The sequence below is a fragment of the Haliaeetus albicilla genome, chromosome 18 (genome assembly GCF_947461875.1).
Source record: "Haliaeetus albicilla chromosome 18, bHalAlb1.1, whole genome shotgun sequence".
Lineage (NCBI taxonomy): Eukaryota > Metazoa > Chordata > Aves > Accipitriformes > Accipitridae > Haliaeetus > Haliaeetus albicilla.
In genome coordinates, this window is record NC_091500.1 from 331995 (window position 1) to 351264 (window position 19270).

The 19270-nt window shown below is 63.3% G+C and overlaps 2 protein-coding genes across 2 annotated transcripts; one reads left to right on the forward strand and one right to left on the reverse strand.

Annotated features, from left to right (window-relative positions):
- Positions 1-352: 352 nt before the first annotated feature.
- LOC104323180 (uridine-cytidine kinase-like 1) lies at positions 353-12403 on the reverse strand. The gene is made up of 14 exons (XM_069805348.1): positions 12064-12403; positions 11764-11870; positions 11514-11684; positions 10884-10955; positions 10377-10566; positions 10206-10267; positions 9657-9673; positions 8782-8880; positions 2567-2660; positions 2393-2455; positions 2048-2170; positions 1863-1970; positions 1619-1775; positions 353-1451 (listed from the first exon to the last, which is right to left on the reverse strand). Exons 1-14 carry the CDS (start codon positions 12332-12334, stop codon positions 1378-1380), a joined length of 1608 nt encoding a protein of 535 aa, XP_069661449.1. The 5' UTR covers positions 12335-12403; the 3' UTR covers positions 353-1377.
- Positions 12404-14595: 2192 nt separating this feature from the next.
- SLC30A3 (solute carrier family 30 member 3) lies at positions 14596-18849 on the forward strand. Its single transcript, XM_069805351.1, has 8 exons — positions 14596-14724; positions 16290-16462; positions 16539-16685; positions 16760-16913; positions 17490-17700; positions 17854-17959; positions 18325-18459; positions 18549-18849. The coding sequence occupies exons 1-8, from the start codon at positions 14642-14644 to the stop codon at positions 18692-18694; spliced, it is 1155 nt and encodes a 384-aa protein (XP_069661452.1). The 5' UTR covers positions 14596-14641; the 3' UTR covers positions 18695-18849.
- Positions 18850-19270: the final 421 nt, after the last annotated feature.

Consider the following 19270-nt stretch of genomic DNA (forward strand, 5'->3'; position numbering starts at 1 on the left):
CAGTGACACCCCTATCGCACACCCCTCCACAGTGACACCCCCATCACACCCCCCAGCGCGCAGTGACACCCCTGTCACCCCCCAACCACCCCACACACAGTGACACCCAGATCACCACCACCCCCAGTGACAGCCCCATCGCACACCCCAGCACCTCCGGCATGCAGTGACACCCCTACTACCCCACCACCACCACCAGTGACACCCCTATCACACAGCCCTGCACCTGGTGACATCCCCATCAGACCCCCGGCTCACCGTGACACCCCCACGGTGGGGCAGCACCCCCTGCCCGTCCCCGCGTGCCCAGCCCCAGCACAAGGTGTCAGGCAGGAGGCGGCAGCCCGGGGGGTCGCGCTGCTCCTTTATTGGGGTACAAAACAAAGGCAGCCGGGGCAGCGGGGAGGGGGCAGCGCCCCAGGGCTGGGGGCACAGCAGGGCCTCTTCAGCCAGCAAAGGTGTGTGGGGGATACGGGCCAGGCCCCCAACCCCCGGGCCCTGCTCTGGCACCGTTCCTGCTTGAGGCGAGGCCACTGCTGCCCTCTCAAAGAACCTGAGCAACATGGGCGGTGGTGGCTGGGGCTGGTCAGACCACCACCCCACCAGCCCCCCCTCACCGCCCCTAGGACGCCAGGCTCCAGGATGGTCCCAGGGGCTGGGACACCACCGGGAGAACGTTTGAATATCAAACCCTCCCACCGGCGCGGGGACCGAAGGCAGCCCCTGCCCTCCTGGCGCCACCAGCCAGCCCAGAGCCTGCATGGGGCTGGCCGGGGACAGGGAGGCAATGGAGTGTCGGATCAGTGGGGACAAGGTGGTTCCTTGAGGACATCCCCAATCCCTGATGTTTTTCAAGTAGCTGGCCTGCCCCGCAGGAGAGCCAAGGTAGGCAGCTGCTCAAAAATAAATACAAATAAATACAGATTCCAGCAAGGGAGCTTGCCCGGCACCCAGCCAGGGCCCAGAGGAAGCCTTAAGGGGACCAGACCCCATCACCCTCCTCCCCAGGGAAGAGGGTGACCAGCCCATCTGGCACAGGCCGCAGGGAGACCACCTCTCCCTCCCGCAGGCAGGGCCGGCCTGGGGTGCAGAGGCAGGTCTCCAGAGGTGAGGAGCACCCCCCCACTCCCCACGGGCCGAGGAGGTGCCATCCCTCCCTTCCTTCTCGGAGGGGAGGATCAGGCCCGCAAGGGGCTGCTCCTGTGGGGCAGAGGGAGAGGCTGGCAGCGAGGGGCTCATCCTGCGGGGCAGGAGAGCCGGGGGCTGGCAGCGCCATGCTGCGGGGAAGTGGGCACAGACTGGCAGCTCAGAGCCCCTCCTGGGGGCAGGGGGCCGGCCCTGTAGCCAGCCTGGCTGGTGGCCTTGTGGCCAGCCAGCTCAGCAGTCCATTCCGTCGCTCTCACACCAGGCAGAGGGGCCGTCAGTGCCGAAGTATCTGTCCCCAAAGTTACCTGAAGGATGAGGGGACAGAGTGAGGCGATGGCAGCACTGGCCCCGTCACAATTCCAACCACACCCCAGGCTCCCTCAGCATGGCCGCGGGGCACCCCACCAGGCTGCCGGGGCGAGGGGCTGGGGGCCCAGCCCACGAGGCACAGCACACCCTTGTCTGCCCTCACCGATGCCCGGGATGATGTGGAACTCCTCATTGATCCTCTTGTCCACGGCAGTGGTGATGATGCGGACACGGGGAAAGGCATAGGCCACGGAGTGCACCCCCATCTCCGCCATCAGCAGTGAGAGCAGGAAGATCCTGTCCTCCTGCACGTCGTGATCCTGCAGGATGCAGAGCCGTGAGAGCCCAGCTGGTGCCAGGAGGGCCACACACCCCCACCTCACACCCTGCCACCCCTGGTCCCTCACCAGCAGGACGCGCACTGCCATCATGGCCGCGGCTCCCGTGGACACAGTGCTGTCCATGAGGATGACGTAGTCCTCACTGATCTCCTTGGGAAGGCGCAGGTAGTGGAGCTGAGGAGGGAAGGAGAGGTGGTCACCCATCTCGCAGTGCCGGCGGGGTCCGCGCTGGGGCAGCAGGCGAAGCTCACCTCGGGCTCCCCTGTGTCGTGGTTGGTCTGGATCAGGATCTTGCCCAGGCGGATGTCCTTGCACACAGCAGTAAGAGCCTGCTCCATGGTCTCCCCTGCTCGCAGGATGGACACGCCTGTGATCTGGGCAAGGGACGAGAACACATTTGCTGCCATTGTACAGGGAAAGCAGCCGCTCCCATGGGCTCCTGAGGCTCCGGCACTGCGGGAGGGGGGAACAAGCCCTGCCAAGCAGCTCATCAGCACAGGGACAGACCCCAGGAGCCACCAGGTTTTCCCAGTCCACGCTGACCAGAGATGTGGCAGCCACGTGCTTGTGGGGAGAAAGGGGCCAGGACATCTCACCCTCTGCCTGTGGAATCGCTTTCCTTCGTACATTGTCCCCTGGGGAGTCTCCACAGTGACCGACTGCAGAAAGGGGAGGAGAAGGGACTGTGGACGAAGCTGGGTCCCCGCACGGCCTGGGGGCTCAGGAGGGGGAGACGTGGCTGTGGCCGCACCCGAGGAGCAGTCGCTCACCTTCAGTGGCAGGAAGGAGAGGGCATGTTCAATCAACAGCCTCATCAGGCGCTTGGAGTAGAAGATGAATTCGTCCCTGGTCGTGTCCTTGTTCCTGTTAAGGGAGGACACCAGTGTGAGATCAGAGCAGAGTCCCTGCTCCACCCCGCAGACGCAAACGGGGCTCCAGAGGAAGGCTGGCACGAACAGAGAGCAGTCCAAACCTCGACGCTCTCAGGGAGGAGGCACAGTTAGTGATCATTGATGTTTCAGGGCTTGCTGAAGACCTAGGGTGTTGTCTAGAAGGGACCACATGGTCAAGAAATATGTTCAGTTCCCCTGGAAGGGGGACATAAAGCCTGCAGCAGATCATGCAGATCAGATAAAGTGAAAGGATGCCATGCAACACTGCTCAGTCCTCTTCGGGACACTGGGGACAGTTCAGACCTGACTCTGCATAGTGGGCTAGCTAGACTAGCAAAGTGAATAAAACCAAATGGCAAAAAGGAGGGATAAGCGAGCATAACATCAGCAGCCTGGTGTAGATGTACATCCTGAATACAGATGAGGCAGGTGCCTGAGAAGCAAGTGTGGAGGTGCAGCACTACTCGCTCCAAGCATGACCTCTAATTGCTGCTGAATCTCTGCTGGAGGATTTGCAGGGCTGGAGATTTAGGACGTAACTGCTGACTACGTGGAAAGAGCCAGGAGAAAAATGGGGGGTGGGAGCAGCAGAACATCAGGCAGCACCATCGGTTCTTGGGGCAACAGAAACTCAGGAGCAAGCAGCAAGTGTTTTGCTTGGGCCCTGTCAGGGGAGCACAAGGCGGAATGTGAGCATGCCCAGGACAGACCACGGCACAGCAGGACAGCCAGCTCCAGGAGCATCTCAACATGGAAGAGACCAGACCACACCACAGCCAAAAGCAGCTGGGTTACCTGACACCGGCAATGGGAAAACGTCTGACATATTCTCAACTCCTCTCCATTTATGTACCAAGTTAGAGATAAACTAATGCCGGGAATCAGACAGACTTTGAAATACCTGGCATTATCTCACCACAACACTGAAGTGCTGAGGGCAGTAAGAAATAAAATAAATAAAAACCAGAATAAAACCACAATGGGATTGTAATTCACAGGAGACCTCCCCTTTTCCCTCAGGAGGAGTAAAGCCAACTGTACATGCACACACGCTAATCCCAGTGCCAGGGGTAGAGGGGGAAAGAGGCTGGCTTTTCTTATTGGGAGCGTTTTGACCATCAGCACACATATATATTGTAGTCCAACTCATTCATCACACAAAAGAAACGGCTGCACAAAACCTTGTGTTTCCTGCAACACAGGGTTCTCAAAGCACAGTAACACAAGCGTGTACAGTACTTCATTAATGACAGGCAGGACTGTCCCAGTCCCACATTACTCAGAGGGTATTTTCAGGTGAGCAGAACAGCTCCTCCACCAGCACTGTCAGTGTAAAGTTCCTGAAGGCAAAGTACCTACAGCAAGGGGTCACTCAGCAGGAAAAGGAGGAGAATCTGAGATTTGCTTGTCTTTTAAAACGTGACCATGAAGAATCCACCAATGTCCATCTATACCTCTCACAGTCTCCGGCTGCTTTGGCAAAAGAGTAAGTAGCAGGTTGTAACTTAAGTGCCATTTTACTGGAGAAACATCAAGAACAAGCTTCTGGCTCCCTGGCTGAACAGTAACCAAGAGGCAGACTGACACTGAAGGACTATGGTTAATAAGACGCAGCTGAAATTGTGCCTAAAGCAGTGCAGCCTGCGTATACCCCTAGTATTTTCTGGAGAATGTAAGGAACAAAGGAACCCTACAGACATTTGCCAGTTTCCAGATGGAAGAGGTGGAACTGGCAACAGTCCAGAAGAGGCAGAAGGATACTGAGTATTTTTATGCTGTATTTTAAGACATCATCTGCCACTTCTCACATCTCACCACGATGACAGACAGCCCAGCCAACAGTGCTCAGGAGAAGGATAAACAGTCGCTACTATTCCGAGACATTTTTGCAGCCAGACCTGGGTAGCTCGCACCCGAGAGCTCCGCAGTGACCAGAAAACCCAACTAATATGGACATTTCCAACAAGCCTGGGGACAGCAGGGTGCTCCCAGAGAAGTCAGAAAATCAGTTCTGGTCTAGAAGACAACAGGCACCTGCCTACAGCTCTTCAGCGTGGGCTGTCAGCACGCATGCTCCCCCACGGGTGGGCTTCACCCACACGCTCACCCACGGCAGCTTTGGAAGCCCCCAGTACCACCTGAGCTCCAGGCGCACAAGCCCAGCACCAGCCCTGCCTCCACGGGTGGTCTCTCCCAGCCAGCCACCCCTGACAAGCCCCACACTGGCCCTGCCGGCCCCAGAGCCGCTCTGCCACAGACAGGGGCAGTTGGCCGCCCCGGCCAGCCCCTGACCTTGGTGGGACAGGTCCATCAGTGCTGCTGCAGAGGCAGGTTCCTCTGCAGCCTCCAAAAGGCGCCCCAGGGACGGAGGAGTATCCTCAGTCCCTGCGCTGTGAAGGCCCCAGTGTGCCTCTCTTTTCATGCAGGGGCAAAGACAACCAAGAAACTTCTCCTTACTCAGGGGACAAGCAACTGCCAATGACACAAGAGGGAAGGGGTGCTGCGAGGGAGGGCAGCCCTGACATCCCCCAGCAGCAGCAGAGGACCCTCCCCACAGCGACCAGAGAGTGGGATCACTCCAGCAGTGCCTCCATGCCGAGAGCACTCCCAAAGGGGACACCACCGTCCACACGCCAGGCCCGCTCACCCCACTGCATCACACCACAGGCTCGGACCCTCCTGACATTGCCCAGACGAAGCCTGAGAGCATGCACTGCTCCAGGCGCTGCCCACCCCCTCAGCACAGGCGGGAGCCGAGCCATGGGCAGCATGCACACCCCCGCAAGCCAGGAACCCACAGCTGGGCACAGCAGCACTGCAGCCAGCAGCTCCTGAGGACCTCAATCTTCCCTGGTACTCTCAGCAGGAGACAGCCAGAAGGCACTGGGTGGCCTGACAGGGACCAGCAAGCATCTGGCTGGGAGCCTGAACACGGTGTCGGCTTAGCTCACGAACATAAGTGTCCAAGGCTGAAAGGCAGCCATCACATTTCAGGCCCCCAGGAAACTTGAGCATGGACAGGTTTCATGTCTGAACCACCCTCTCTGGCGTTGGCAACTTCCCGGCATGCAGGGAGCACCTCGTTCTGCCCCTCACTGAAGCACCAACAGCCACATGCTTCTCAAGGGCAGCTCTACCGCAGGACAACGTGTCCTGCCAGAGTACAAAGTCCAAAGGCTCAGGCCAGAGCAAATTTGCTAAGAGAGGCAGGTGACCCACGCCACCCACAGGCTGCGCCGCAGGGTATGTCCCGGAGCCTTTCCATAAGCGTGGATGGGCAAAGATGGAAGCAGTGGAAAGGAAATGCTGTTCTCCTGTGGCAGGGAGAGTCTGAGATGCTTCAGGGCTGTTGGGGGGCAGAAAAGACTGTTCAGGTGCTGCAGAGTCCTGACAGGTGGCACCAAACCCTGGCTATCTGGACCTAATAGCAAAGCATCTTCTACGTTGGAAGATATGACTCATACCCCTATTACACTGTCCATCCTCAGCCTGATCATGAATGAAATCATTCAGCTATTCTAGTGTAGGACTATTTTTCAGTTTCTGCCTCTCCACAATAACAGAAAATCACTCTGGAAACCACTTCTCCCTGAGATGCCAAGCCTGAATTTGCCATGACTATACTCAGTGAGATGCTCATCTGCTGCCACAACATAATCTTCCAGGAGGGCCCTCATAGACAGAAGGCTGAAGCACAGAAGAGCCTCCAGTGTTGAACAACAAACAGGGAAACGACGTTGGCCGGCAGCAGCCTGGCAAGCTGAGATCAACAGGCTGCCTCCAAGGGAGCTGCACTGGGAAAAGCAGGATGGAAAAAGGGAGGCTGGAGGGAAATCCTGGTTCACAGCTCTCTGGTGCATCCACAGACCTCAGGTTTGGTGTGCCAAGGCACTCTGAAAGGCAGTACTGGTGGGAACACCAGCACTCCACGAGGGCTGCCACTACAGAAAGGGGCTGATGGCACTGTGGCAGCCAGAATGAAGACGAGAGATCAAATATGCCAAGACACAGTAACTTCACGCATGGAGGTGTGGGAAGCTTGGCAGAAGGCATGCATTCAATCCCCAGCCAGTCTGGACCTCCCCAGGGAGCCCAAGAGAATGTCAGCAAGCAGGGAGAAGTGCCTCTGGAGCAGACGGAAGCCCAGAGGGTCACGCGTGAGGACGATTAACAGTTCCACACCATGCTGAAGTCACGCAGAAGCAAATGAGCGCTGCCAAGTATCACCTACAAGCACCAGAAATACAAGCTGCCTTGCTGTCACCAAATACGGGAACTTTTTACCAGAAGAGTTCCTCAGCTTAGAGATCTTAGTAACAGCACTGCCTCAGCTTTCCTTGCTTTCTTGGGCTGCAGCAGGATTTGAGGGGGTGGCTGACAGGCCAAGTCAACGCCCCGCATAAATGTGGTATTTTTCATTTACCATCTGGAAGAGGCAAAGTCCGCCTTCCTGCAGCCCTGCCGCTCACACCGGCTGGCTCCAGAAGCACAGCACCACTACAGTAACTCGAGATCAGCAGCCCTGCTGGACTCCAACCACAGCCTGCATGGGTTTGATCCCCTCCCTCCCTCGGGTAGCTGAACAAACTCCTAAGTCTAAGCAGATTAAGGTTATTAGACGCTTGTGGCATAAAGGTGGAGGCACAACAGGCCACTCCCAGCAAGGCAAAAGGACACAGACTTCAAGGAGGAAGACAGGAACAGCTGCTACAGATGAGAGAGGATTCAGTGCCTGCCTGCAGTGCTGTCCCTTCCAGACAAGGGCTGGTCAAACCTGGCCCTTGGCACTGCTAATGGATCAGCCCAGGCTCATGTTCGTCTGAGAGCAGCACAGACCAGCGTTATGCTGTTGGCTCTCCTGAGGGAACAGGAGGAGCCATAGGTAAAAAGTCCATGCCAGAGCCTGCAAACAGGAAGGCTGGAGACTGGGCAGGCTGCCACACAAAGGCTTGCATTCTTCTTTCTCTACATAACCCTGGGATAAGGGAAAACTGCTCCTTTACAAGCAACAACATTCAGCCTCTGGAGGTGCTGTTCCTCCAGGATCTTGCTTTGACCTTCATCTACCATTGAGCACACAGACGGCAGATGAGCTAGAGAAATCAGCTCAGGCCATGAAGAAGCCGCTGCCAGAGCACTGGAGCACGAAGATGCTGGAGGGATAAGGCGATACCTGCTCTAAAGTTCCCTTAGCTGGACCTGAACTCAGAACTACTAGAAGTCCACAGCCTAAGGCTGACATGTGTGGGCTTCAGACGCTGGCACAGGACTCTGCCTGGTGCACATGCAGTGCTACATCTGGTGAGGCACATCGCCTGGCTTTTTACTGCTGTGAACTACCTTTGGAGCCTGTGCTTCGACAGGGAGGAGTCACGGGAGGAGCCTGGAGAAGGAACACCTTGCTTCCTACAAGGAGATGCACAGCCTGCATGTGGTCGTGAGGTTACGTTCTCCAAACAAACACATGGGTGCTGGTGGCCAGCCAGAGCATGAGCAGGCGCAGGAGAAGAGCCCTGCTGAGGTCGGCTTCCCCATCCTCTTTTACAACCCAGTGACAGAAATGCACACAGAGGCTGCAAGCTCCTGCAACTGCAGTAACAAGGAATGTCTTAGTGGTCCCACAGGATTCGGCTCTTGACCGTACACTAACGCTACAGTCACCTGGAAAAAAGAAGCATCAGTGGGGAATGAAAAGGCCAAGTGAGCAGCAGTCATGGAAGCAGCAGCCTGGGTCTCTTCTGTAAGCTGTCTCTAAAACCAAGTGCCTCAGGAGAGAGGCAGCAAGGGCACCTACCCCATGCCACCAGCTACTACGCCTGCGCTCCAGCTAGGAAAGAGCTAACCAGTCTCATCTCATCATAAGAGCCTGCCCATGGCTCAAAGGTTGCCCCAGAGCAGATCTGCCAAGGTCTTGTCACCAAAAAAGCATCTGTAGGCCAGAGCCAGCTCTGTTCAGCAGTTCTGCTCGAAGAAAACACCTACGTCTGAAGCCCTAAAAGCAGAGGAGGGAAAACTCACACCAGGTTTTGTAGTGTGATCCTACAGAACAGCCCTTCTGTGAGAAGGAAATCCTGAAGGAGGCAGGGACCTACCTTATGATGGTGTGCATGCCTCGCACCTGCGGTGTGTTCTCCAGGACACTCAGCGTCTTCGGCAGGGGTTGCCCTTGGTGGGCAGAAGCCAGAGCTGCCCTGTAACAAGGAAGCAGTGATCAGAGCTGCACAGCACACAAGAGCCGCCGCACTGGACTCCCTCAGAGTAGGACATGGCCACCAGCTGAAGGAAGGCTCCTCCTGGAGCACCCGCCACACAGGCTGGACACCAGAAAGTGCTTGGCCTGTCCTGATCCCCAGGAAAGCCCCACGTCTGGTACCAGGTATGAGATCGCAAAGCAGTTCCACCCTGTAAAACTGGGGCAAACCTCCCCAGACCACAAATCCAGCTGTCAGCAGCCTCCACACACATGAGCTTCTGCCAGCACTGGGGGAGCAGGAGCAGAAGCATTGCATGGGCAAGACCTTGCTACGTACCCTGGGACAGGGCTGCCTGGGTTGCACTGAGGTACAAAGACTGTCCCATTGAGGCTGACAACATGAAGTCCCAGAGAACAGGGACTGTCGAGGACACTTTTCCCATAGAAGGGAGCATCCTGGGGCAATCCCACACTCAGGGCAGGAACCATGCTCCAGAAAGGGACAGGAGCAGCACAGGGAGCCAGTCACACGAGCCAAGCATAGCTGCTGTGGGACAGGTCATACAGGAGCCCGCAGTGAGACAAGCCCCAAGAAGCTGCTTGCAGGACAGCCACCTCAACAGTTGAGGAAGAGCAGCTACGCTCAGGCATCTCAGCAAAGCTTTGGCCAGCAGGGACAGAGAACAGGCAGGACTGCGAGAAGAGTGGGTGCTGGCAGCCCTCACCCCCAGCTCAGGAACCGGCCCCTCTGCAGCTGGCAGGGTCCCCACGTACCTGACAGTGATCTCGCGCTGGGTGGTAGAGCAGAGTCATCCAGCATGGCAAAAGGGGAAAGAAAGGACATCCAGTCACTGCACCGGCCAGCCACAGCCACCCGAGGGCAGCCCCAGTCCAGCTCCCACCCCTTCTCCTGGGGCTGAACCAAGAACAAGAAAAACTGCACTGGGCACAGCTCGGAGGTAAGGGCGGGCTGCTGGGGTGCAGCCAGGGTCCAGCGAGGTGGGGACAGCTGAGATCACGAAGAGCTGACTGGGACTGAGGGGGACGGCAGGCGATTGAGGCCAGGCCAGACTGTAAATGCCAGGCACCCCTGCTGGGGCAGGCTCTGTGCCCAGCCCCCTCTCCATTGCCCCAGCCCCCATGTCACAGCTCAGTCTGCCCCAAGAGCTACACTAAGACCTTTTGTAAAGAGAGAGGCAACACTGAGAGCCTCTGGGTGCTCCAGGAGCAGAGGGCTATGAGCAGCCTCAACCTCCTCTCTGCATGCAGAGTGCTCCATCCTCCTTGCCCACACTAGCAGCAATCAATCAGCCCACACCTCACCTTCTCCAGCTGGCTGTGCACGTGCTGCACAATGAGGTCCAGGGCCACAAAGTTTTCCCCACCTGATGGGAGAGCAGAGAAGCTGAGTCAGACACACGCTGACCCAAGCCCATCCCAGGACACCCGCTCCCAATGCTCAGGTTGAATCTGGCAAACACAGCGCAGTCTCACCTCTGGGCACCACGATGTCAGCGACCTGCACGGTGGGCTCAATGTACTGCTCGAAGGCTGGCTTCACAAACTTGTTGTATTGCTTGATGACACCCACGATGTCACGTCCACGTTCCATGATGTCGCGTTGCAGCCGCCGCACGAGCCGGATGTCAGAGTCCGTGTCCACAAACACTTTCATGTCCAGGAGCTGGAAAACTGGGAGGGGTGAGCACCCCCTATGTAGTCCCCCGTCAGACCTGCCTCGTTCCCCTCGCACACAGCCCAGCCAGCTCTGACCCCCGCAACAATAGCACCCAGCGCTGCCTCCCCTGAAGCCTCTGACACAGAGGTGCCTGAGAACAAGCGGTGGAGGACCTCTCCCCCTCCGCAGCCCCCAGCCATCACCCGGCCCCAGTGGCACCAAGGGCTGGGCCAGGACAGCACCCATCCCACCCACAGCACACCACCGCACATCTCCCACACCACGCACTGAGATGGGCCACCAGCCACATCAGGCAGCAATACCTTCAGCAACTCCTTGTTCGCAAAAGCCAGTATCCCTTCAAACACGATGACATTGGCGCCATACACCGTTTTCTGTGGGCAGATAAGAGCCATACTCGTCCTGCCGCCTTGCGCACATTGCAGCAACACCAACACTTGGCACAGACAGCACCTCAACACCTGACCCATGCCGGGCTCTTGCCAGCAGGATTCCCATCCTGCATTCACCCAACCTTCAAGGGCCCTTTTTCTCACCCCTGCACTTGATAACCCAGCCCTGCACTGACCCAGAACCCAAACCCTTGCTCCAAAACCCCAAACCTCTGCCCAACACCTTCCCCCCGAGCCCCCATCCCCCCTGCACTCCTCCACGCTCTGCAGTGCAGCCCCTCCTTGAACTCTGCGCTGGCCCCTGTTTCCACGTCCACCTCCATGTCTCCATGCTCCCTCCCTGCCTCTACACCCCCAATCTCCCCAGAATGACCCTCCCGCACCTGATGGCCTCCAGATGCTCCCTCCCTTTGCCTTCCCACAGCCTCCGTGCTCCCTACCCCTGCTCCACAGGCGTCCCCCCCTTCCCGGAGACTCTCCCCACGGCGCCCAGCCTGCCTCCCCGCCAAGGCCCCAGCCTGGCTTCCCTGCGGCACCCACCCACTCGCGGCGGCGGCTGTGTGTGGTGAAGTCGTAGACCGGCACTTTCACGCTCTTGCCCTTCTTGAGCTTGCGGAGGACGCTGACGAGCAGCTCGAAGTCGAAGGCGTCAGGGTGGTCGAAGTTGTAGTCACTGCGGGCTGCCAGCGCCTGCTGCCCCTCATCCAGCACCTGCGGGCACCGCGGCCACTCAGCGCCGCGCCGGCCCCACGGGCACCGTCACCACCGCACCGGCCCCGCCGGCCCTCACCTTGTAGAAGGAGTCCATGGAGAGCAGCACAACCCAGGGCACATCCAGCGCCTCTATAATCCGCGTTGCCACCGTCGTCTTGCCCGAGGCGCTGCCGCCGCACAGGCCTGCGGGTGGGGGCACGGCCCCGGCTCCATCATTCCCCGGCCCCGCTTCCAGCCCCGGCCGCGGTCCCATCGCTGCCCCGGCCGCGGCTCAGGGCCCGGCCCCGTCGTTTCCCCGGTCCCAGCTCCAGCCCCAGCCCCGGCCCCGGCTCCATCCCTTCCCCGGCCCCGGCCCCAGCCGCGGCCCGCCGCTCACCGATGACGAAGGCCTCGTCCACGGGCGCGCCGGTCTCGCTGTACCAGGGCGGCCGCCCGGCCGTGTAGATGGTCCGCTTGCTGGTGCGCAGCAGCGGCGGCTCCGGTTTGCACTGGCTGGCGGTCCGTCGCCGCGGGGACGGCGCCAGCGGCAGCCGGCTCAGCAGCGAGCCCAGCGGGCCGGGGCCGGGGCCGGGGCCGGGGCCGCGCTCGGGGCCCGCCGCGCCCCACGGGCCGCGCCGCTCCCCCGCGCCCGCCGCCGCCGCCGCCATCTCCCCGCGCCGCCACGGGCCGGACCGGTCGGGACGGGCCGCGGGGGCTGCCGGGACGGGCCGCGGCCGCACACGGCTCCCGGCGGCCCCCGCGGCCCGGCCCCGCCCCGCCCCACGCCAGCCCCGCCCCGGGCCCGCGCCCCACGCGCGGCGGCCCCTCGGGCGGCGGGGGCGGCTGCTGCGCCGGGCCCCGTGGGCCGCCCGGGAGGCGGGACAGGCGGGCCGCGGCCTCCGCCGAGGTTACCGGGCCCCCTCCCCGGCACCGCCCCTCCCGCGGCCCCGTGCCCGGCAGCCACGGACCGGTGGGGGCCGGGCCCCACTGGGGTCCCCCCGTTCAGCCCCCCGCCCCGGCCGGGCCACCCGGAGCCGCTGCCCAGGACCACGACCAGAGTCTCCAGGGGCAGAGACCCCCCCCCACCGCCCTGGGCAGCCTGTGCCAGTGTCACCCTCACACTGAGGAGTGTGCCCCGGGGGGCCAGAGGGACCCTCCCAGGGTCTGGTTTGTGCCTGTTGCCTCTGGTCATGATACTGGGCACCACTGGAAGAGCCTGGCTCCGTCCTCTCGGCACCCTCCCTGCAGGTATTTGTAGGCATGGATTCAATCCTCCTGAGCCTGCTCTGCTCCAGGCTGAGCAGTCCCAGGCCCCTCAGCCTTTCCCCATAGCAGAGATGCTTCCGTCCTTCAGCATCGTGGTGGCCCCTTGCTGGACCCTCTCCCAGTCTGTCCATGTCCCTCTTGTACTGGGGAGCCCAGCACTGGACCCAGCTCTCCTGGGGGGGCCTCACCAGCACTGAGCAGAGGGGAAGGATCATCACCTCTCTCAACTGGCAACGCTTTGCCTAATACAGCCCGGGACGCCATTTGTTGCCTTTGCAGCCAGGGCATGTTGCTGGTTCATGGCCAACTTGGTGCCCACCAGGACCCCTGAAGCCTTTTCTGCTGAGCTGTTTTCCAGCTGGGCAGCCCCCAGCATGTACTGGTGCTCTGGGGTTGTTCCTGCCCAGGGGCAGGACTTTGCACTTCCCCTTGCTGAACTTCATGAGGTTCCTGGCAGCCCATTTCTCCAGCCTGTCTAGATCCCTCTGCACTACAGAGCAGCACGACCCGCTGGTGTACAGCTGCTCCTCCCAGCTCGGTGTCATCTACAAACTTGCTGAGGGTACACTCTGCCCCATCCTCCAGATCATTAATGAAGATGTTAAATGGGACTGGACCCAGTATTGACCCCTGGGGTACACCGGTCATTAATGGCTTCCAGCTAGACTTTGCGCTGCTGGTCCCCACCCTCTGGACCTGGCCACGCAGCTAGTTTTCAATGCACCTCACTGTCTGCTCATCCAGCCCCCACTTCCACAGCTTCTCTAGGAGGATCTATGGGGACACTGAGTCACAAACCTTGCTGGAGTCTGGGCGGACAATGTCCACTGTGCTCCCCCTGTCTACCAGGCCTGCCACTTCACCACAGAAGGTGGTCGGGTTGGTCAGGCATGACCTCCTCTTGCTGAAGCCACGCTGACTTCTCCAGATGACTTTCTTGTCCTTCACATGCTTAGAAATGGTTCTCAGGAGTAATTGTCTCATCACCTTCCCAGGGACGGAGATGAGGCCGACCTCCGGTACCCAAACAGCCCCCCCATTTGAAAGCAGCCTCCCTTGCATTAACAGTTGCCACACGTCCAAACAGTCCCCCCATACCCGAGCAGCCCCCCTGTATGCAAGCAAGTCCCCCATAACCAAGCAGCCTCCTGGACCCGATCACCCCCCTCCATCAGTCCCCCCCGGGGTTCCCAGCACAGCCCTGGCAACCCCGGCACAGCTGGGTCTGCCGCCCAGCGCTTTCACTGGGCCTCAGGGGGGCCGAGCGGCTCCGGCCCCACGCAGTCTCGGCTGGACCCGCGGGATCACCCCCCCCACTCCCCACCCCGTGCCTTTGGCTGGTGTCTCAGTGGGGCCTCCCCGGCCGCCCCCCGCCCCCGCCGGTGCCCGGGACGGTGGCACCGCCGGGCGGGAGCTCTCAGCCCCGGGGAAGGGCCGCGCTGCCGGCGCTCCTCCGGGGCAGAGCCGGGGACCCCGGGGGGTGCCGGCACCTCCCGACCCCCCTGGGCCGGCCCCGCTCTCCCGCGCGTGGCCTGGGAGAGGGGCGGGGCCAGGCGGCGGGGCCGGAGCCCGAGCCCCCGCTCCGCGCTCCCTCCGGCCTATGGGTCTGTGTGGGCGGGGCTGCCGCGGGCGGGGGGGCGGGGCCGCTGTAGGGGGCGGGGCCGCGGCGGTCCCGGCGGCGGGTGCCCGCGGTGCTGCTCGCCCCCGGCATGGAGCCCCCGACCGGCACCGAGAGCGCCCGCCTGGTCAGCCCGCGGGGCGGCCGCGCCGACGGCAGCCTGCGCCTCAAGAGGTACCGCCGGCACCGGCACCCCATCGCCCCGGCACCTCCATCACCGGCACCCCATCGCCCCGGCACCCTCAGCACCTCCATCACGGCATCCCCATCGCCCCGGCACCCCCATCACCCTTGGCACCCCTGGCACCGCCACCCCCGGCACCCCATCGCTCCCTGCTAGCACCATCCCCCCAGTGCCCCCGGCGACCCCTGGCACCACCACCTCCATCAACCCCTGCATCTGCAGCCCCCGATCCCCCCCGCACCCGCACTGCCGGCACTGGCTCCCCCATCACCCCTGGCATCTCCATCACCCCCCGCCGCCCCCGGCTCCCCCGGCCTGCCCGGTACCCGCACCCCCCGGCACTGGCGCCCCCGGCACCCCCCGGCAGCGCCAGCCCCCCCCCCCCCCGGACCCGCAAGCCCCCGCACGTCCAGCACTGCCCAGCTCCCACGCGTCCCACCCCCCCGACAGCAGCACCCCCCCGGCACGTCCCTAACCACCCCCAGCCCCCGCGCCTTCACCCATCTGTCACGGACATCAGCACCTCCGCAGACCCCGAGCCAGCCCCGACCGGCCGTGCACCGGCACCCTCGCCCCCTGACACCGGCACCCGTCCCCTCCCTGGTACCGGCACCTCCGTTCAAGCGGAACCAGCACCCCCACCCGTGCAGTAGCCCCGCTCCCCCCGTCCGACTGGTACCGGCGCCCAAACGTCACCCACCCGCACCGGTACCGTCCATCCATCACCTCCCCGCACCGGTACAGTCCATTCGTCACCTCCCCGCACCGGTACCGTCTATCCCCTCTCCCGCACTGGTGCCCCACGCATCAGCGCCCTGCGCCCCGGCACCGGCCCCCCGCCCGCCCCCCGCCTCCGCCGCCCCGCTTCCCACGCCTCACGTCCCCGTACCGGCGCCCGGTCCGGCAGCCCGGCCCCAGACGCGACACCCCGGTCCCACCGGCACCTCCGCCGCAGGCACCGGCTCCCGCACCGCCACCGGCCCCGGCCCCGCTACCCCCCCGCCCCCGTCTGGGCTCCCCTCGGCGCCGCCACGCAGCCGGGGGGAGGCGGCCGGGGCCGGGTCGCCCCCCGAGCATCCCCCCAACCCCACCGGGAGCTCCGCGCCGCCTCCCGCAGCCGCCGCCGGGCCCGTGGCTGCCCGTCCCGACGGGGGCGCTCGGTCGCCGCGGGCCCGGCTCCCCCGTACGCTGCCGGCGCCCCGCCGGCGGCCCGGCCGCGGACCCCGGTGCGGCAGCGGGACCTGCCAGCGGGCCGGGGCCGGGGCACAGCCCGCGGGGACCGCAGCCACCAGCTTTGTTGCCGGCGGTGGCGGGGACGGGGGTGGCGGGGCTCAGCCAGGCACACAGCATGGCCACCCGGGACTGAGCTGGGGAACCCTGCCGGTGTCGCACGGGACGGGGACGGGAGGGGCGATGCCGTGTGCCCAGTGCTCTCCAGTGGCCCGGCCAGCAGGAGCCCCGGGCAGCTGGGCCAGACTGTGGCTACCAGGATCCCCGGGCATGCTGGGCAGGAGCACCGGGAGCCAGTGTGGCTGGCAGTGACCCCCGCCCCCAGTCTGTTTGCAGGCTCCCAGGACCCCCTGGCACCGACGATGCCCCCGGCTCTGGCTCCCCACTGCTGCTGCAGCCCCCCAGTCCCCAGCCCTGGCCAGGGCAGGCTCCAGGCCCGCCGGCAGCTGAGTGTTGCCTGCACCATCTGCTGCGTCTTCATGGTCGGGGAGGTGATAGGTAACGGCGGGATGGGGATGGGGATGGGGACAGGGGGCTGCCGGGGCAGGGGGTGCCAGCTGCTCTGCAACTGCAGGCGGGTACCTGGCGCACAGCCTGGCCATCATGACGGATGCAGCCCACCTGCTGACGGACGTGGGCAGCATGTCCGTCAGCCTCTTCTCCCTCTGGGTCTCCACCCGCCCGCCCACCAAGACCATGAGCTATGGCTGGCACCGCTCAGGTGAGCTTGGGGTGGGGCTCGGCTCCACGGGAGCCCCCCAGCCAGGGTGGGCACTGACAGCTGCTGTCTCACAGAGACGCTGGGTGCGCTGGCCTCTGTCCTCTCCATCTGGGTTGTGACCGGGGCCCTTGTCTACCTGGCGGCCGCCCGCATTGTCAGCAACGACTACGAGATTGAGGCACGAGCCATGCTGGCTACATCCGCCAGTGCCGTTGGCGTCAACCTGGTGTATGTCCCACACAGGGCTATGCACACCTGCAGCCCCCCACACAGCCCCAGCCTGAGCCCTGGCCTCCTCTCCCACACCCCTGCCCCATGTGTGCCCCTGGTACCCCAAGACCCCCAGCCCTGGCCCCAGGTCACCTGTCCCTGTGCACCAGCCTCATGTCCCCAAGCACTTCCTCCCCCCCCCATTCCCTGTCCCCCATACGTTCCCAGCTTCCAGCCCGTGTACGTACAACCTCTGAGGCCACATCCCCTGGCCACCCCCTAGGCAGCACCCCCTCAGCCCTGCCCCCATGCCCAGCCTGAGCCCTGGCACGTGCCTCAGGCCTGAATCCCTGCCCTGGCCCCATGTGCCTCCCTGCAGTGCTGCAGCTGCCCTGTCCCTGCTCTGCTTCCAGCCCTGCCCCATGGTGGGACTCTGCCCTACACCTCTCTACCCTCCTGGGGCCTGGGTGTGCCTGCCTGTGCCCCCTTTGCCTGCACTGCCTGGCACCGCTGCCAGTGTGCAGTTCCAGGCAGGGCCAGCGAGACCCCTGCACCCTGCCCAGCACAGTGCTGAGCCACCCCTGCTCTCCCCAGCATGGCCTACATCCTGCATCAGTCCCCTGCTGGCCACGGCCACAGCCACGGTGCAGGGGGCTACGAGCAGCTGGAGAGCACTGGGGGCTGCCCACCTGGCCATGCCGCCCTGCCTGGCAGCACCAGTGTCCGCGCGGCCTTCGTCCACGTGGTGGGTGACCTGCTGCAGAGCATTGGCGTCCTCGTGGCTGCCACCATCATCTACTTCAAGGTGCCTAGGCTGGACTCCCCTCTGCTGCCCATGGGAACAACTCCCTCAGCTCTGTGCAGGGTGCCGTGGGGCAATGGGGCCCTGGCATCCCCACACCCGGATGCCCAGCTTGGCTCTGCCCCCCCAGCCTCACACAGATCCTGCTCTCTGCAGCCCCAGTGCAAGATCGCAGACCCCATCAGCACCCTCTTCTTCTCGGTCTTCGTCCTCGGCTCCACCTTCACCATCCTCAGGGATGTCTTCAGAGTCCTCATGGAAGGTGAGTGATGGGTGAGGAAGGCACAGGACCACGGGTGCGGGGGGCTGGCGGGGCAGCACAGGAGCTCCTTGGGGCTGCAGCTGCCACAGCCCCTTCCCCATGTGGCAGCTCACCCCCTCGCGACCCCTGCTCCCCACCCAGGCACAACCCATCCCACCCCTATGTCCTTCCATTGCCCCCCTGAGCCCCCCAGCCCATCCTCTCTGCTCCAGGCAAACAGCCCCATGGTGAGAGGCTGCCTCATCCCGGCGCCCCCATCCCCAGCCTGGGGAAGCCCCCACACCTGGCTGCTCCCACCACAAGCCCTGACCTTGACAGGGGCCAGGGCTGGGGCTGGCCCCTCCGTGACCAGGCATTGCTGGCAGGGACACCGCGGGGCCTTGAGTTCGACACGGTGAAGGAGGTGCTGCTGGGGGTGAGCGGGGTGAAGGGCGCCCATGACCTGCACCTCTGGGCCCTGACGCTGAGCCACCATGCCGTGTCGGTGCACGTGGCTGTCGGTAAGTGTTCCCACACGCAGCCCAGCCAGCTCACGCAGCCCCCAGGGCACGTACACAGGGACTGAGCCACGCTGCGCTGCCATCCCCAGAGGCCAGCGCCGACCCCGAGACAGTGCTGCGGGAAGCCAGCACCCAGCTGCAGAGCAAGTTCGGCTTTGCCTCATGCACGGTGCAGGTGGAGCAGTACCAGGAGGAGATGGCAGCCTGCCAGCACTGCCAGGATCCCCGTGCCTGAGACCCTCATCCGCTGTGGAGCTGGGTCAGGCCTGGCCCTGGCCCCCCCACCTTGCAGGCGAGCGGGAGCTGCCCCTGGAGCAGGGGGTGTGGTGCAGGAGCAGGGGCAGGGGCAGTCCTTGGGCTCCTGTGCCTGTGCTGCACCCACCCCGCTGCTGCAGAGCCCTGGGGTGGGACAGTGCCCCTGAGCATGCAGGGTCCCGGGTAGGGGGGGACACACAGACACACACACACACAGCCTGGCCCCTGCATGGGACTGCCCCATGAGCCTCCACCCCCAGGTGACTGGGTCTGCCACAGCCCCAGGCCTGCTGGGAGCAGCCCCAGAGGAGGGGGGATCCTGCCCCACACACGTCCCCCCACGGAGCCCTGTTGTCCCCTGCAGGAGAGGGGACAGGAGGGAGCCACTGCAGCTGCTCAAGGGCCCAGGGAAGGGAGGGGAGGAGCCCAGACCCAGCCTTGGCCCCAGACGCTCCCGTTCCCCCATGGCCACGGGGGCTGCCCCACAGCCCCCGTGGCCATGGGCTTGCTGCTGCCCGGGCTGCAGGGGGGCCCGTGGGAGCTGCTGCTGCTGCAC

What these genes read in the sequence shown, in the direction of transcription:
- LOC104323180 (XM_069805348.1), bottom strand. Translation starts at nt 12,334, where the DNA reads ATGGCGGCGGCGGCGGCGGGCGCGGGGGAGCGGCGCGGCCCGTGGGGC. An exon ending in CGAACAAGGAGTTGCTGAAG is followed by an intron (nt 10,567 to 10,883) that starts GTATTGCTGCCT and finishes CCAGTTTTCCAG; the next exon opens with CTCCTGGACATGAAAGTGTT. An exon ending in TGGCAGTGCGCGTCCTGCTG is followed by an intron (nt 1,776 to 1,862) that starts GTGAGGGACCAG and finishes TGCATCCTGCAG; the next exon opens with GATCACGACGTGCAGGAGGA.
- SLC30A3 (XM_069805351.1), top strand. Translation starts at nt 14,642, where the DNA reads ATGGAGCCCCCGACCGGCACCGAGAGCGCCCGCCTGGTCAGCCCGCGG. An exon ending in CCACCATCATCTACTTCAAG is followed by an intron (nt 17,701 to 17,853) that starts GTGCCTAGGCTG and finishes TGCTCTCTGCAG; the next exon opens with CCCCAGTGCAAGATCGCAGA. An exon ending in GTCGGTGCACGTGGCTGTCG is followed by an intron (nt 18,460 to 18,548) that starts GTAAGTGTTCCC and finishes TGCCATCCCCAG; the next exon opens with AGGCCAGCGCCGACCCCGAG.